This window comes from Cyprinus carpio, chromosome B5, assembly GCF_018340385.1.
Source record: "Cyprinus carpio isolate SPL01 chromosome B5, ASM1834038v1, whole genome shotgun sequence".
Taxonomy (NCBI): domain Eukaryota; kingdom Metazoa; phylum Chordata; class Actinopteri; order Cypriniformes; family Cyprinidae; genus Cyprinus; species Cyprinus carpio.
In genome coordinates, this window is record NC_056601.1 from 4,776,075 (window position 1) to 4,794,011 (window position 17,937).

The 17,937-nt window shown below is 36.5% G+C and overlaps 1 protein-coding gene and 1 pseudogene across 2 annotated transcripts; one reads left to right on the forward strand and one right to left on the reverse strand.

The window, feature by feature from the left end:
- Nucleotides 1–272: 272 nt before the first annotated feature.
- On the reverse strand, nt 273–3,201 carry LOC109090439 (dynein regulatory complex protein 10-like). Of its 2 annotated transcripts, none has more exons than XM_042723758.1 (5): nt 3,056–3,201; nt 1,751–2,416; nt 1,423–1,656; nt 1,268–1,339; nt 273–716 (listed from the first exon to the last, which is right to left on the reverse strand). In XM_042723758.1, exons 1-5 carry the CDS (start codon nt 3,071–3,073, stop codon nt 435–437), a joined length of 1,272 nt encoding a protein of 423 aa, XP_042579692.1. In that variant the 5' UTR covers nt 3,074–3,201; the 3' UTR covers nt 273–434. The 2 variants fall into 2 exon arrangements, with proteins under 2 accessions (XP_042579692.1, XP_018959797.2); XM_019104252.2 differs by lacking the exon at nt 3,056–3,201 and adding an exon at nt 2,899–3,046.
- A 370-nt stretch (nt 3,202–3,571) lies between these two features.
- On the forward strand, nt 3,572–17,267 carry LOC109090437 (annotated as a pseudogene).
- Nucleotides 17,268–17,937: the final 670 nt, after the last annotated feature.

The window sequence follows — 17,937 nt, forward strand, 5'->3', positions numbered from 1 at the left end:
TGTGCACTGGGGTGGGAGGGACACCAGGAATATTGTCCAGGGACATGGAGATTAAAATGATGTTTAATTAAAAGGGTTTCCTCTTTAATAATCAATGAAATATTATTATTGGATTCAGATATGTGAAATATCAAAACATAATCACTGGATTCAGATGTCTTCATTTCTTCCTCCATATACTGTGTAGGCAGCAGATGGAGCCATTGTTTCTATAAACTGGAATACACTACACTTTTAAAATCTGAACAGATTTGCAAAACTCAGGGCAAATATCTGGTTAAAAACTGTACAGTGTATATTTCAGAGGAATGTGAACACTTGAATTCTTCATGAGTCTCACAGTAACACAGTGTTTTTTTTTTCATTTCATTAATCTAATAATGTAAATTATATTGTTGATTATCTTGCACTATGCTTTCATGTCTTGCTTTCTTTCATTTCCCTTTTTTCCCCTTTCCTTTCTTCCCTTTCTTGGGTTTTGCGTTGGCCTTCATGGCCTTGCGCACACAAAAGCCTCTCCAGTGGGCCTGAATGACAGTGGCAGCTTGGCTCTGCATCTCTCTTTCTCTTTCCTGTTGTTCCCTCTGCTTCTGAGCCTCCTGTCGCTCCTCCATAATCTGGGAGTACTCCAGGTCCAGAACTGCAGAATGTTCCTCCAGCACTCTCAGCTCTGCCATGTCTGCTTCATACATGCGTGTCATTTCCTCCAAATCTGTCTAGATACACATACAAAATCAAATGCACATGTGCATAAAAACAACAACATTGACATTTTTAAATACATTTACACAGTGACAATTAATTGGAAGTAATTTGAATGTTCCGGTCACACACATTCAACAATTATTTTATATGTTGATGTATTTGCTATTAAAACATGAAGATGGGGTGTGACATATTGAATAAATGTAAATTATTCCTGTGATTGGCAAAGCTGAATTTTCAACATCATTACTCCAGTCTTCTGTGTCACGTGATCTTTCATAAATCATCATTTTAATATACTGATTTGGTACTCAAGAAACATTTCACATTATTATTATTTTTGTGGAATCTATCATATTTTTGTTTCAGAATAAAGAACAGCATTTATTTGATTCTTTTTGTAACAATGTCTTTGCTGTCACTTTTGTTCAGTTGAGTGCTGAGTTAAAGTTTATATAGTAAAAGAAAAATTATCTTAAAAAATCATACTGAGCCCAAATGTTTGAACGGTATCTGAGAATGAAACTGCATCAACATAAGTAAATGTCAGATTAATGTCTACCTGTTTCTCTCCAATTTCAGTATCATATTTCTGGATCCAGTTCTCAATCTCTGTTTCCTCCTTGTATTTTTTCTGCAAATCAAAACCAGCAACATTCACAACAAAATAACTATACCCACGCACACTGAATTATACTTAAATGTGCATAAATACACCTTTTGTAGTGCCAGTTCTCTCTCTCTGTCCTCTGCAGTCACATTATTGAGCTGTGCACTCAGTTGACTGGCCTCCTGCTGCAAACGAGCTCTCTTCCCCTCTGAAGTTTTTGTGTCTGATTGGCTCTGTTTCTCAGCATCCTGTTGAGTTCGGACGATGAAGTCCTCCAAACCTTTTTCCATCTGATGCAGTGAGTTTCTCAGCTGGTGCACTTTATTATTCAACGTGGAGGTCTAAATAGGAGTTTAGAGTCAGAGAAAGTAGTTTGAAGAACTCATTCATTTTGTCAACTTTATAACATTTTTTGTTTCTTATCATGCTGCTGACCTCTGTATCCTTGTCTTTTATTGCACTGGCAACCTCTTTTTCCAGTGAGTATATCAGCTCCTGGTTGGCAGAGTGACGTAGACTGACTTCAAGCATCATCTCTCTGCGTTCTCTCTCCTCTGCAGGTGTAGTGAGAAGCCTCTCCAAAACAATCTCTCTCAAATCACACAGGCCATCTTTCAGTTTCTGAGTCTCCATCTCTCCCCCTGGGTTGGGTTCTATGCCTTTTAGCACCTCCCTTGTGGTCGGAGTTGCCTTAAGTAGCCGCATAATGTTATGAAAGGAGTCCTGAACTGCTTTTGTTGATTTGGCTAATTGTTCCTTAAGTTCAATTTGCTCAAAGCTCGCGTCAAGCACAATAGCTTGGTACTTTTCCCCAAGCCTCTGGTGCTCTTTCAGGGCATGGACCACCTCTTCTCCAAGACTCTGGGAAAGTGCTTCTGGAGAGCTCAGCAAAGTGGGTATTAGAGAGACTATCTCCATCTGATGAATGCTCTCATCTAGTACCCCAAATATAAGCTTTGCTTCCAGAGATGACAGTGTCTTCCTGGAGGGGTTGATGGTCTTTAAGTAGTCTGCTTTAGTTTTGTTTGGAAGGGTGGCTGCATCTGATAGTCTGTCTTCAGGAGGGACGGCGTCTGATTTTGAGCCCATCATTAGAGGTTTCTATGATTGTGAGAGAGAAAACTATTCAGACATCAAATAATTTTTGAAACATTAAAAAGGTGAAAATGTCTTTGAAAGACGTAGTAGGCTATTTGAATACAGAAGGGAGAACATATAATAGTCTGAATCCTTAAAGTTACTTAAAACACATTAAAAATGCAATTCATACAAAAAATTTCAAATTAATTTTTATATTTTAAAATAGGCTAGGCCTACATTTTACACGATTTTAAAAAAGATATTTGTAGGGAATTGTAACTTTTTTTTTTTTTCAAAAATGACTAAACACCAATATGATTACAAAGCTTACATGGGTTTTAAAAATATATATTTTTAAACATTCTCGATTTTATCGTATCGGCCATTTATATTTATATTCCTATTCATTGCTGACAAAGAAATACTTTGCGCGTAACATCTAAATGTCTAAATAACCCATAAACAATAACCATTTTGCTCTCCTTGAACATATCGTACATTACCGTGTTATTATTCATGTTTGAAGAACTCTGTATGCATCATGTAAACACACTCTGATGTTATGTATACCAGTTGCTGTGACAACCGCTGGCATGACATTATGATCCCAGTGACTCTAGCAACAAACAAAATAAGAAATCTCATCCATGATTTACTTACACATGTATATAGATACATTTTCCCTGCATGTATTTCATAAACCTCATATTATCATTGAATGTCTTAATATGTTTGGCATGAGACACAATTTCACTCCGTGGCTTTTATTGTGACACTTCAGCTGTTCTATCCCTGCGGCCAAAAATGACCCTGTCGTAAAAAGACGTAACGTCAAACTCTCCTGCTTGACGGCGGCGGTTCATTTATTTATAATGTTTACAAACTCGATTAAATCGCAATTTTATGCTTTCGAAAGTTAAGTTCTCTTTTAATTAGTTTGGAAATACCCAATATGCGTTGCGCTTGCGTTGGTATTGTAATAACAGGCGAAGATAATGACGTAACTTAAACAGATAGGCTCTGTTTTACTCAAGATGCCTTCAAAGTACGTTAGATTCCAAAGATTATCATAAACAATGTCCATCACATATGCGGAATGATATCTAAACGTTTTTATTTTATTTTTTATTCTTTTCACTAACATTTATATATATATAAAAACAATAATAAAAAGCGTCAACAATAAAAACAGCTAGCTAGTTTAACTGATTATCTTAAAACTCCACAGACATCGCTGTCATGTTTACAGCTGTTAGCACGTTCATCGTCGAGCGGAAGCGATGACACCTGTTTTCCGGGTTTTGTCAGGTGACTTTTGACATGTACCCTATTATGATTCGTTTAACTTACACCGTCAAAGTTGATTTCAAACACATTTTAGCATAAGCTCGCTCAGTTTTCTGAACCGGTTTCTGTAACTCGTGTCGTGTGTTCAGTGTTAAAGTTTTTTTCTGCAGCACCGAAAGGTTAGTTTTTTGGCCAAACAGTCTCTGTGTGCCCTTAAACTGCGGTCCTCTGATCGCGGGATGGCGGAGGGGGACGACGACGTGCCGCTGATTCTGACCTGGGACGAGACGAGCAGCGGGCTGCTGGAGGAAGATGAGAGTGAGTAGACTGTGATATTCAGCTGACGCTTATGATGTTGGGTGACCTGCAGTTACCTGAGCTTCACTGCTGGCAGAGCAGGACAGTGTGCGGGCCAGGGCCATTCTGGGTGCAGCAGCAGCACCCTTCTGTCAGTCTCCCGAGCCTGAGCTGTCAGATAATGAGAAGGACCCAAATATATAGATGCCATGGTGAAGCATCTGCATATTTTTTAAGTTTGGCTTTATAAAAACATGTTGTTTCAAAGGTTCAACAATTGACTTGAACCTTTCAAATCTATCTATATATGTGTGTGTGTGTGTGTGTATATGTATATATATATATATATATATATATATATATACACACACACATACTACCAGTCAAAAGTTTGGGATCAGAACGATTTTACAGGAGTTTCTTATGGTCATCAATGCTGCATTTATCAAAAATACAGGGAAAAAATTAATATTGTGAAATGTTATTATGATGTAAAATAATGTTTTTCTATTTTAGTATACATTAATGGGCAGTCGTGGCCTAATGGATAGAGAGTCAGACTTGTAACCCGTGGGTTCGAGTCTCAAGTCCGGCAGGGATTGTAGGTGGGGGGTGTGAATAACCAGCGCTCTCTCCACCCTCAATACCACGACTGAGGTGAGACCCTTGAGCAAGGCACTGAACCCCCCACTGCTCACCAGACGCCGCAGCAGTATGGATGGTGTGTGTGTGTTCACTACTGTGTGTGTGCACTTGAATGGGTTAAATGCAGAGCAAAAATTCCGGGTATGTGTCACCATACTTGGCCACACGTCACTTCACCTTCACTTTCACTTCACTTCACTTCACATTAAAATCTAATTTATTCCTGTGATTGCAGCGCTGAATTTTCATCAGCCATTACTCCAGTCTTCAGTGCCACATGATCATTCAGAAATCATTCTAATATGCTGATTTATAATCAGTGCTGGAAACAGTTGTGCTGCATAATATTTTTTGGGACCTGTGATACTTTTTTCAGGATTCTTTGATAAATAAAAAGAGTAGAAAAAAAGAAAGAAGAGCATTTATTTAAAATAGAAATCTTTTCTAACAATGTACACTACAGTTCAAAAGTTTGGGGTCAGTAATTTTTTTTTTTTTTTTTAAAGAAATTAAAACTTTTATTCAGCAAGGATGTGTTAAATTGTGATAGCAAATGTTTAGATTGTTAGAAAAGATTTATATTTTGAATGAATGCTGTTCTTTTTAACTTTTTATTCATCAAAGAATCCTGAAAAAGTACAGTTTCCAAAAAAAAATATTTGGCAGCACAACTGTTGCCAACATTGATAATTCTAATAATAAATCAGCATATTAGAATAATTTTTTTATGGATTATGTGACAATTTATACTGTAGTAGATGGCTGATTGAAAATCAGTATTGCATCACAGAAATAACTTATAATTTAAAGGATATTAAAAAGAAACCAGTATTTTATATTGTAATAACATTTTGCAAGATTACTGTTTTTTTTTCTGTATTTTTGATCAAATAAATGCAGCCTTGATGAGCATAATTGTATTGTTTAAAAAACATTGCTAGTCTTAATGATCTATCTATATATATATATATATATATATATATATATATATATATATATATATATATATTTGTGTGGTCAAATGATGCGTTTAATCACATCCAAAAAAAAGTTTTTGTTTACATAATATGTGTGTATACTGTGTATATTTATTATGTATATATAAATACACACACATACAGCATATATCTTGAAAGTATTTTATATATATATATATATATATATATATATATATATATATATATATATTATTTTTAAATTTTTTTATTTATACATTATATATTTATTTATATATTTTATATTTATATTAACATAATTGGTATTATATATACGTATTTTAAATATATTAACAACATATTTTTCTTAAATATATTCATGCATGTGTGTGTACAGGAATGTTGATCATTAGATTTTGCCGAGATACTACAGGCCCTGATCGACATGAAACCTGATATTTAACCCTCATTCTCCTTGATTGTGACCACAGACATGCATAATGTGACAGTGGGAAGGCACGATGGCCATTTAAATAGTGTGAGTTCCAAACACTGACTCTAGAGGGCTCTGCAGTCAAGCCTTTTCGTCATTGTTGACTGCATTGTTGACATTGCTAATGCGCTGGGAGATGATTTGTGGACCTTCTGCATAGGCAGAATAATTTATAGTTTTAGTAGAGCGGGCTGTTTTTCCTAACACTGCTTTGAAAAAAAAAAGTGGAACTGTATCTAATACAGAGGAATTGTTGAGAGTGAGTTTAATTTCATTAGTGTTTTATAATGAACAGTGATGTCAGTGCTGGAGTTTGAAGTTTATGATGCTCAGCTGTGTTCACTGCGGCTGTCATCGGTGGCGGATCATTTCATTGAGGGTGCTAGATTTAAATCATGATGTCATCAAATAAAACATCTTTGGTTGATTACTTTTGTTTGAAAATGATTATTCCACCTACAACACATTGTAAAAAGAGAACTTATTTTTATGTAGAAAAAGTCAATTGGATGTGTGGTTGAAATTGTTATTGACAATTTTCTTCGTGTTATTTTTTTAATCATAATGATTTTTATACATTATTGACAATCCAGATTTGACTTGGAAATGAATAAATGATCTAGCATAATTATATCAGATTTACAGATATCTTTTGTTTTTAGTAAAAGGCCTCTTTTCACAGCTGAGTTAAGGCTGCTCTGTGCCTGCCAAAAATTCAGTGTAACAGACAGACTCAGTCATGCTTGCTCCTAGTATCAAATTATACAGCTGCAGTTTTTGTGTAAATGCATTTATGCCACCTCTGAGCAGCAAAAAAACTGTGTAAAGGTAAATGCCACATTAGAAGAGCGTGTGTGTCACCTTTGCCATGTAGATTTAATGACACAAATCTACATGCTGTGTCATTTGTAGATAGTTCATTTGAGAGACTTTTGGAATCACTGAGGAGATGCTGCACCCTAGTGCTATTGTGTGGTATTGTATGTTGCTGAAAATATTAACAACCATTATATGACTCAACAACCAATAGGCCTATATTACTTCTTCCAGATCACTTTTTAGGGAGGACACCATGTAGTACTGTCACTTTAAGAGTGAAGTTTCCCAACCCCAATGGTTATGTGTTTAAGTGTCCAGTACAGTAGTATACCAGCCTTTGTACCACACACATACACACACACACACACACACACACACACACACACACACACACACACACACACACACACACACACACACACACACACACACACACACACACACACACACACACACACACACACACACACACACACACACAGTTAAAATGCTGTGTCAGCCTTATGACAGATACAGCGCTGTTTGTGGCCCCCGTCCTCTCCCATCCTGCATGCACGCGGTCTGTGGCCTTGTGTCAAAACTGTTTGGTTGTGATGAGAGCTGGATGTTTGAATATTTGGAGCATCTGAGTGTAAAATGTGGCTCACTTTTTGTGAGTTGGCATATTTGTTTATTTAGCCAGAAGATTCTTCATGGGGGAAAAAAAGGATGTAGGAACACGGTCTGTATTTTTGGTTCCAGGACAGCTGACTCTTAATTTTAGAAGAAAGAAGATGATGTGAATATCAGATGCCTTCGCTTCCTCATTTTGCCTCAAGCTGCTGTCTCAAAAAGTTATTTTGTTGTCATGGTGAAGATTGTTTGGACATTTTAAAAGCTGTGCCTTTAGAAACAACCAGGACCCATCTCTTATCATCAGTCCAGGTTTTGTTTCTTTGCGTTTGAAAAACGAAATCTGGATTGCACTAAGTGGAACTGGACCTGAAAAGTAACCTGCTATCAGTGCTGTCTGTGTCTCTCTTGTTTACTCTTGCTCTGCCAGGAACCTATTGATTAGAAAGAGCAAAACCAACACTGTTGTTGTCATGTGCGTATTCACTGAGAGCTGTTTACAGACAGCTGTGAGTCAATGAACCGCAATGAAGAAACTCATTCAGTCAGTTTGTGTTTGGGCAAACTAAAAGCTCTTAGCTGTTTGGGATTTAATTAATGCTGGTAATAAATTACCAGACTGTGGCCTGACAGATCATTTAAAAGGGAGTCATATTTATTGCTTAGAATGAAGCAATGGTAAGTATAGATCGAAAAAATGAATTGAAACTTTTTACTTCCCAATTGAAGCTCTTAGCGTGGTAGGCTTGTTCAGCAGTGCCGTCCATCTCAAAGGCTAGCTGTGTTTTGAGCTTGAAGAAAGAAAGGTACTAAAATGGATCCGATATAGCACAGGAAAGATGACATGGAAGAAGGGAGGCTATGACCAAGAGATTGATGGGGATGGCTGGAAAGGGGATTGGTGTCAGAGGAAGCAGCACCGAGGATCTACAGGAAGTTCTCATTGCGCTTTGAACTGATGCTTGAGAAAATCCACTGGACAGTCTGTTTGACTGCTCAGTTAAACTCTGTTCTCTGAACCATCAGCGGTGTTTCCCGCTCACACATGCTCTGAAAGAGAGAGAGGAAAATTCTAGGGTGCAATCCTTATGGAACTATTTGGATTTCAGCGATGAAATGTTTGGAATAATGAGTGCAGTGTTTTGGAAACCAGCTTTGAGTTAGTCTGGAGTGCATTTCAGTTTATTCACATTTTATTAATATTATTTTTCTTCATTATTTGATTCTTTGAATCAGTTTTTGATTTTTTTTTAATGTTGTTGTTGTTACTGAAAGCAGCTGTAATTTAACTTGTCACTTTATTCTGTAATGTTGTCTAATCAACTTTGTAGGATTCTCATTTGAGCATATTTCCCACATTTTTGCCAACAAAAGACATTTTGTGTAATTTCTTTGGTTACTTTTAACTTAGAAACCCATTATTACCAAATGTTTTTTGTCTTTCTTTACAAATGTTACAATGAAATGATTGTGTGTGAAGGTGCAGATAGAGATGTAGACTCTTAAAGGAGCTTTTTGCCCAATTTGACTCACAGTTTTTTATGAAAACCGTGTCATCTTTTGAGGAATCGTGAACAACACCACAGGATTCTGTTCTGCTTTCGGACCACTGGCCACAACAGCTGTAGCTGTAGCTGGCACAATGAAACTTGCATGTGCGAGTGCATTGTTGATAATTTACCCTTGCAGTGCTAAAAACTGCTTGACCAGTGACATGCTCTCTGTCTGACTGCTGGGACGTGGGGCCGATCACAGGGGCTGCCATGGAAATCAGTAGTACATTTGACAACATGACTGGACTGACACATGATTGGCCAGTGCAAACGTCCTCATTCTGCCAGCAGTTTGCGTCTGTCGGTATGTTATTTAAAAGTGGTATATAAAATCAACTGGCTCAAGTACTGCTGTATCTCAACGTAAATGCTTAATTTATATTGTGAAATCATCATTTAATAGTTTTTTTCTTCTCTACACAGATGCGGCAGGAAATTATGATGTTACGAATAATGTTGTCATTCCGACCCCAGGAGCACCAGACCCCAGGGCCCAGAATTCTTTGCGGCAGAGTTGGGAAATGAACTACCAGGAAGCAGCAATATACCTACAGGTCACCTTTTTGTCACCTCAGTGAAGCAGTAAAATAGATGCAGATGATCACAAACACACACTCAGGGCTTATAATAATAATAATTCTCCCTTGCCAATTTGTCTGTGTTTGTCTTCAGGAGGGAGAGAATAATGACAAGTTTTTCACTCATCCGCGGAATGCCAATGCGCTCAGTGCCTACCTGTTTGCTCACAATCACCTTTTCTATGTGATGGAGCTGCTGACTGCGGTGTTACTCATGCTTCTGTCCCTCTCAGAGGCTCCTGCTGTCCCCTTTCTCCGCTTGGACGTATATGTATGACTTCTACTTCACTATAATGTGCATACACTTCAAAATTTCAGGGTCTTTTTTTGAAAGAAAATTTTTTTTTGATTCAGCAAGGCTGCATTACATTGTTTTAATGTGACAGTAAAGATTTTTACTTTGTTACAAAAAAGTCTATTTTAAATACACTGTTCTATTGATCCAAGAAGTCATGATTTTTACAAAAATATACATATAGTAAAATGATTCCTGAAGTATCATGTGACACTGAAAACTGGAGTATTTTTGCCATCACAAGAATAACTTGCATTTTAAATGATATTAAAATAGCAAACAATTATTTTAAATTGCAATAAAATTATGCAAAAAAAACTATATTTTTTTATCAAATAAATGCAGCCTTGGTGAGTATAAGAAACTTCTTTTGAAAACATTTTTAAAAAACCTTACCAACCCCAGACTTTTGAATGATAGTGAATGTATGTGTGTAAGCTTAAGTGTACATGCTTGTGGCTTACAATTATATGAACAATATAATACTAGAGTATATACTAGTGTACAAACACTTTAAGGTGTGTATTTTCATTTCTGTTAGGTTCATGCGTCACTGGAGTTATTGGCATTAGCAATGGTGGCCTTTGAGTTGTGCATGAAGCTCCGATGGCTTGGCTTTCACACCTTTATACGTCATAAGAGGACCATGGTAAAGGTGTGTACATTTTTGTAATACACTGCCTCAATAATGGTTGATTTCTTTTCTCTTTTTTTATGTCTCAGCCGAGGAATCCTTCTATCCTCTCAAATGATTTTTGTGTGTTTCAGGCATGTGTCTTGTTTATTCAATTCATCGAGGCAATTGTGGTCTTAGTCCGGCAGACATCTCACCTGCGTGTAACAAGAGCCCTGCGGCCAATCTTTCTGGTGGACTGCCGTTACTGTGGAGCTGTTCGCAGGCATGCTAACTATGAAATTCATAATAATATTTTAAAATAATTTAGTAATTGTTATTATGTAAATATTTATAATTATTACCACTACTATTCACATTATTTTTCAGTTAAAAGTTTTGAGATCTCATACATGCAACAAGCCACCTGAGGTCTTGTGCTACAGTGATTTTACACATAACTAAGCGCTAAAAGTTCATGTAACAATGGTTAAATTATTGTAAAGCATGTCCTTGACTGGATACAATGTGATGTTCTGATGCAGTATCTGTTTCTGTCCTCCCTCAGAAACCTGAGGCAGATATTTCAGTCTCTTCCTCCCTTCATTGATATTCTTCTGCTGCTGCTTTTCTTCATGGTCATCTTTGCCATCCTAGGATTCTGTTTGTTCTCAGCCAACACTGCCGACCCTGTTAGTACTTCAATCACACACTCACCTTTGTGTTCTCTGCCTTATTGTCTCTCTCTCACACACAAACTCATAGATTATTTTCTTTCTTTCCACAGTATTTTAGCACACTGGAGAACAGCATTGTTAGTCTGTTTGTCCTTCTGACCACTGCAAAGTAAGTATGTACTCTTGCTGAGGTGCACACATCCTACGTAACATTGCATGACTCTGAGCCTCAGTGTTTCATGTCTTCCTGTAACAGCAGTAGTAATCCAGATGTTATCAGTTCATACTCCCTGAGGGGGAACTGGAGAATTTCTCTGATCCTTTATTATCATTATGTCCTCCAGCAAAGAACTTAACCCCAGGACACTATAATCAGACTATCCCTGTTAAAAATGTAATAAAAGTCTCTTTGAATTAAAAAAGTGTCTACTAAATGATTAATAATGAGTAACCTCAGAGCCTTTCTTCTTCACTAGTTTTCCAGATGTGATGATGCCAGCGTATTCAAAGAATCGTTGGTCATGCATTTTCTTCATTGTGTATCTGTCCATCGAGCTCTACTTCATCATGAATCTGGTCAGCATTAAAAAATAAATAAATATGTTTTCCTTTTAAAGGATTTATAGTGCATTATAGTTTTAATTTTGTAAGCATTATCTGTTGGTGCAGTGTGAACTAGCCTTTACTTTGAGTTTGCTCTTAATTTCTGCTTCACAGCTCCTGGCAGTAGTTTTTTGACACCTTTAATGGAGTCGAGAAGATGAAATTCAAATCTCTTCTTCTACACAAGCGATCCGCCATAGAGCACGCCTTCCAGCTGCTGGTTACTCGGCAGGTGAGGTTTACAGATCACACTCTTTCAGGACTGAACCCCGAAAGCCTTGTGCATTTTATGTGAGTGTGATAAATCTACATTTATTTAGAGGCCAGATGGAGTGTGTTTAAAACAGTTTGATGGACTGATGCGATTCTATCGTCCACGAATGACAGCACGGGATCGTTTCCTCACTTTCAAAGCCCTCAACCATTCAGGAGCAACTATGCTGAGGTACACACATGCACTCATTAGTGCTCACGTTCTTTTGATTGTTTTATCAGATGACGAGTTCTTAAGGTGTCTTTATGCTTGTGTTTTAGTCTCCAGGACTTTTATAAGTTTTATGAAGTGATCGGGCTGAAATGGAAGGTCAGAGTTCACTTACTGTCACATGATTATACTCCCTGGGTGTTTGTTAAACCCTCTTGAGCCAGAACATCTGGTGTGTATGTGTGTTGCAGGCTCGACGGATTGGGGAGCACTGGTTTGATGATCTTCCTCGTACTGCGTTCCTCATCCTCAAAGGTCTTATATTTGTCACGTTGATGCGATTTGCATTAGTTACAGAATTTTACAGTTTAATGATCTGCTCGCAATAACCAGACACATTCAAGATTAGTTGGAATCAAATATTTTCTCCCATAATACTTCCTTTGTATGATCATTATTCTTTTTTAACAGGAATCAATTTACTTGTGAAATCCAAAGCTTTCCAATATGCAATGTGTAAGTTAAAATCTTTGAGTAACTTCTTGTATTAACCCTTTAGACATTAACATGCAATACCTGATCAATAAAATATGCTCATTGGAACCCATTAGCTTGTAACTTATTAGAAAAACTAATTCTTCTTTCAGTACTCTTATTATAGTTATTACATACTGTACTGTAAAATACAGTAATATTGGTAAAACATAAACTGTTAACAATTACAAATAACTTTTCTATTTAATATATTTTAAAATGTAATTTATTTTCAGCATCATTACTCCAGTCTTCAGTGTCACATGATCCTTCAGAAATCATTCTAATATGCTAATTTGGTGCTCAAAAACATTTCTTATTAGTGTCAATGTCTGAAAACAGTTGTGCTGCTGAATTTTTGCAATACATGATATACTTTTCTGATACGTGATAAGTTCTAATAAACAGCATTTACTTTAAAAACGATTTAGTTTTTACTTTCACTTTTGATCAAATTAATGTATGAATTTCATTCAAAAATCTAACTGACTCCAAACTTTTAAACTCATGTGTACTGCATTTACATTTATATTTATTCCATTATTTCTAATAATTTTAACTATTTTTCATGATTGGCCTGTTGCAGATCTGGTAGTAGCAATTAATGGCATCTGGATCCTAGTGGAGACAAACATGTTAAATGGTAAGATCATCTTGAGTAATGGAACAGTAGGGCATGTGCTGCAGCTGTGTTGCCGTTCCAGATAATTCATTGAATTCACCATTCAGAAACGCTTGTAACACACAGGAAACAGCGAAATAGCTGTTTTTCTCTGTGGGAACCCAGTTGAATTTGGCTCTCAAGCAGCTCTTCTCTTCTCACAGATGGCGTCTCATGGACTCATGTTGTCCCATGGAGTTACATTGTTTTCCTCACAAGTAGGTGGAAATTGTTTAAAATTAAATCACGAGTAAATCTAAATGTAGAAGTTTTAATTAAAATTGGTTTCATTTAAATGTTAAACATTTTTTTTTTTATTCACCTCTTGCTGATGTGTCTGTGGAATGAAGTTTATGGAGTTGAGGTCTTGTTGAAGATCACAGGCCTTGGTCCTTTGACATATTTCAGCTCAGGGTGGAACCTGTAGGTACACACACACACACATACATCCATACACACACATACACACTGTTTAAGCTCTGGTTATGTTTTTCTATTTCTAGCTTTGATTTCTCAGTAACAGTCTTTGCCTTTCTGGGATTAATTGCTCTGGCCTTTGACATGGAGCCGTTCTACTTCATCGTGGTGTTGAGACCTTTTCAGCTCCTCCGGTATGTGTACATACTATTTGTGTGTGTGTGTGTTTTGATGAATTTTGGTTTGAATGTAGTTGTAGTCATTCATTTACAACCTTCTTTTTTTAAATGCTTATTGTTCTCCCATAAGTGTGTGTGTGTATATATCACTTGAATTGTTATGCTGGTAATGTAATTTGTATATTACATTTAAAAACAATCAATTTCAAAAAACACAAAATAGAAGCATTTTCACCAGAGGGCTCAGACAGGTAGATAAAGTCTGCAGTGTAATAATTTTTTTAAGCTGTATGTCTTTGGTTCTTAATATTAAACTTTGTGTGAATCATGAGATATCTTTTTTTTATCTTTTTTTCAGCAGTCATATCTATAGATAGATACAGATACGTTACTTATTAACTTTTTTTCCTCTATTTCTTGTCAATTGTTTAAAATTAAACAGCGCTATCGGAATGTTTTGGACACAATGTTTGAACTCTTCCCGCGTATGGCCAGGTACAGAAATAATAATCCATTTCAGCTCATTACTCACAGATGAAGGCCTTTTCTCTCACAACCCTCCCTCTCTCTCTGTCTCTGTAGTCTAGGTCTGACTCTGATCATCTTCTATTATTCTTTTGCCATCGTTGGAATGGAGTTTTTTGCTGATGTTGTTTATCCAAACTGCTGCAAGTAAGTTCCTTTAATCACCATAAATGTGTTTCTTGTTTTACAAAAATCAATAAAGGCTGAATATCACCATAAACCTAAACACTTTACTGTCATTTACTCACCCTTCATGCACCCTCACCCTCATGTACACGTGTTCTTCTGTGCAAAACAAAAGAAGCAATTTTGAAAAATCTTTATGAAACTTAGTGAAGAGTAGATATCATGCTGCAAAAAAGGACAAAATAGCTTTAAATGATTTTTAGTGAATAATGTATTTTTGGTGTGTGTGTCTCTCAAAGCACTAGCACTGTTGCGAGTCATATCGCCAGATAAATGTGACCATTGGCAACCAGACAGTTCTAAAGGAGGGATATTACTATCTCAATAACTTCAATAACATCCTAAGCAGCTTTGGTATGTGCACACACACTTACAGACACACACTTCTCTCATGTCAGTATATAGCTTTTGTAACTTTTTTCTCTGCCATCTTTCAGTCACTCTTTTTGAGCTAACAGTGGTGAACAACTGGTACATCACTATGGTGAGTGTAAATACAAGAACACATGCACATCTGCTCAGTCAAAAATATCAGAATTTCCTCAGTAAAATGTTTGTATTTTTTTGGTTGGTGTGAGGCTGTGGTGCCCCCTGCTGTTTACTGCAATTAAATGTCAGTCAGCAGATTGTTGTGTCTCTGAAGTAATGCAGAAGTCTTTAAATGTTTGTTTGTAGCAGAAACCTATGGATCCTACTGTGTGAACCAGTCAGTACATAACCATCTGTCTGTCATTTGTCCAAGTTATTGATGCCTTTGATTGCTTTTCGCAGGAAGGTGTGACATCACAAACTACTCACTGGAGTCGCCTTTATTTCATGACCTTTTACATTGTCACCATGGTAAGAGATTGTGTGTGTTGGTTGTGTATGTGTGTCCAATAAATTTAAATCATTGAGAACATTTTGTTCATTTGAACAAAATTGAAAAACTGAAATTAAACAAAAATTAGTTGCCTTGTTGAAAAATAACTAGAATTACTACCTGGAAATTATTTAAAAAAACAAAGACTAAAATAAAAATTACTGAAGAGACTGGAAAAAAAAATTAAACCTAAATAGCAGTCTTAATTCAAATTATTAACAATTAAAGCTAAAATTAAAATGTGACAAGATAATAAAGGCTAATTCAATAGAAGCTGTAATAGCATATTAATAATTAATGGAAATAATGTGGATATGATTTGTTTTTGATGTGAAACCAGTACAGTGTAACCAGTCAACATTTCTTTTTTTATAAACTTTAATATTATGTTTAAATAGTTTAATGTTGAAACTGTTGAATGTCCCACTGCTGTTGTCAGCTACCCATTTATATGTGTGTTGTTAATTGAATTTCTTGATATTTTCTCACAGCCCGGTGTTATTTTGAGTGTTCATGCCTCTGTGTGATGCAGGTTGTGATGACAATAATCGTGGCCTTCATACTAGATGCATTTGTCTTCAGGATGAACTACAGTCGGAAGAACAGAGAGCCGCTGGATGACCCAGAAGGTTCTAAATGTTTAGAGTCCCGTTTATCTGATGAAATGTTTAATAAAATGGGTATGACTGAGATATCTAAGACTAGAATGTGTGTGTTATAGATGAAAAGGGGATTGTCTTTGAGACAGAGGTGTCTCAGACTGAAGCTCTGCAGACTCTGGACATGTATAAACACACACTGGGCGTCACCAACTTAAGCTCACTGCAGGACATGTGTGTGGCTCTGGAGCGGAGCGGGGTGAGCACATGCGTACATGCACACAGTTTGTGTTCATAGCATCTAATTTGTGTTTCTTGTGTTAGATTGATTGAACTGTAATGGATCGTTTTTGTCTTTGCTCACAGCATTCCTCATTAGTATTTCTGGGTCGAAGGTCACGTACCAAGAGTGACCTCAGCATGAAGATGTACGAGGAGGAGATTCAGGTAGGATATAAACAGGGTTATTATAGGATTGTTAACTAAAATTGAAACCATCAAAAATATTTTCGTTACTCAAAATGGATTTCTAATTTGAATGTACTAAAAAAAACAAAACTGAAATATAAATGTCTGAATTAACATGAATGTAACATTGTTTTCATGAAAATTGATGTGGAAACCAGATTAATTTGAACCTTTATTTACAGAATTTTAAGTAAAGAATTCACAAATGGCTCACTTATTGGATCAGATAATTAAATCATTAGTCTGAAATGGTAATATATCTCACAGCTGTTTATACAAGGATGTGCCCAAGTGGAAACTTGGAAAGTTATGCAAAAGAAAAAATTAATGCTACCTAAAGTTATTTCAATGATATCATGTTCTGTTTTGTAAAGTTATAGTGTGATATATTTGGCTCCAAACTCCCCTTTTTAATACAAGAATTTCCAGATAGGCAATGGTATGTTTGCGTAGTGATTGTTTCTTTTTGTCTGCAGGAATGGTACGAGGAATATTCAGAAAACAAACCTCCAGCCAGATGAGACATTCCACAGAGAACTGGACAGCCCTGAAGCCAGTGCCACGAACAGCATTAATTAACTCGCACACTCTGAATACTGCATCAGTGTTAACTAACCACACTCCCTCGTACCTCTGAGGGACCTTAGAACCGTCTTCCTCCCATCGATGGAAAGCACAGGTGTTCCTCATGACCTCTACATTCTCCCTCCATCCACATGAAGACCCACAGAACACAGTTAAAGCCTTATTCCCCCAAAAACCTTAAGGTTCCATGGCCAATCAGGGAAGCTTGCAGACCAATCATGTGACATGCACTAGGTCCGGGAACCTTCTTCTTCCATGAAATGCACCACATGACATTTGCCTTGACTCATGATTCAGACTCTCTCATGGATTTGTCAAACGGAGAACAGCAATTGAATGTTTCTGTGGGAGATGAATCAGAACTGAATGTGAGGATTTTAGCACTTAAGTGACTCGTGTCTCTTTTCCCACAATCTGGGGTATTGCTTAACCAACAGATAAAATATTATAGTAATAAACTAATGCTGTTTTTAAACTAAAGCTGCTTTTTGCTGGAACCTTTGGACCTATAGAGAGGCTTATTTTTTCGTTATATATAAATATATATACATGCAGATTAAATGTATGTCAGATGCAGTTGAGAGGCAAGTATTTAAAAATCTGTTTTAATACATCCACCGATTTACTCAAGGCAGGTTTGTTCATTTTGGACTGATGAGTGTTAGAAAACCAGCCCTGGACCTTTCGGTTTGTTT

Coding starts and splice junctions, on each gene's coding strand:
- LOC109090439 (XM_042723758.1), bottom strand. Junction 1,340..1,422: donor GAGAACTGGCACTACAAAAG/GTGTATTTATGC, acceptor TTTGATTTGCAG/AAAAAATACAAGGAGGAAAC. Junction 717..1,267: donor CTGAAATTGGAGAGAAACAG/GTAGACATTAAT, acceptor ATGTGTATCTAG/ACAGATTTGGAGGAAATGAC.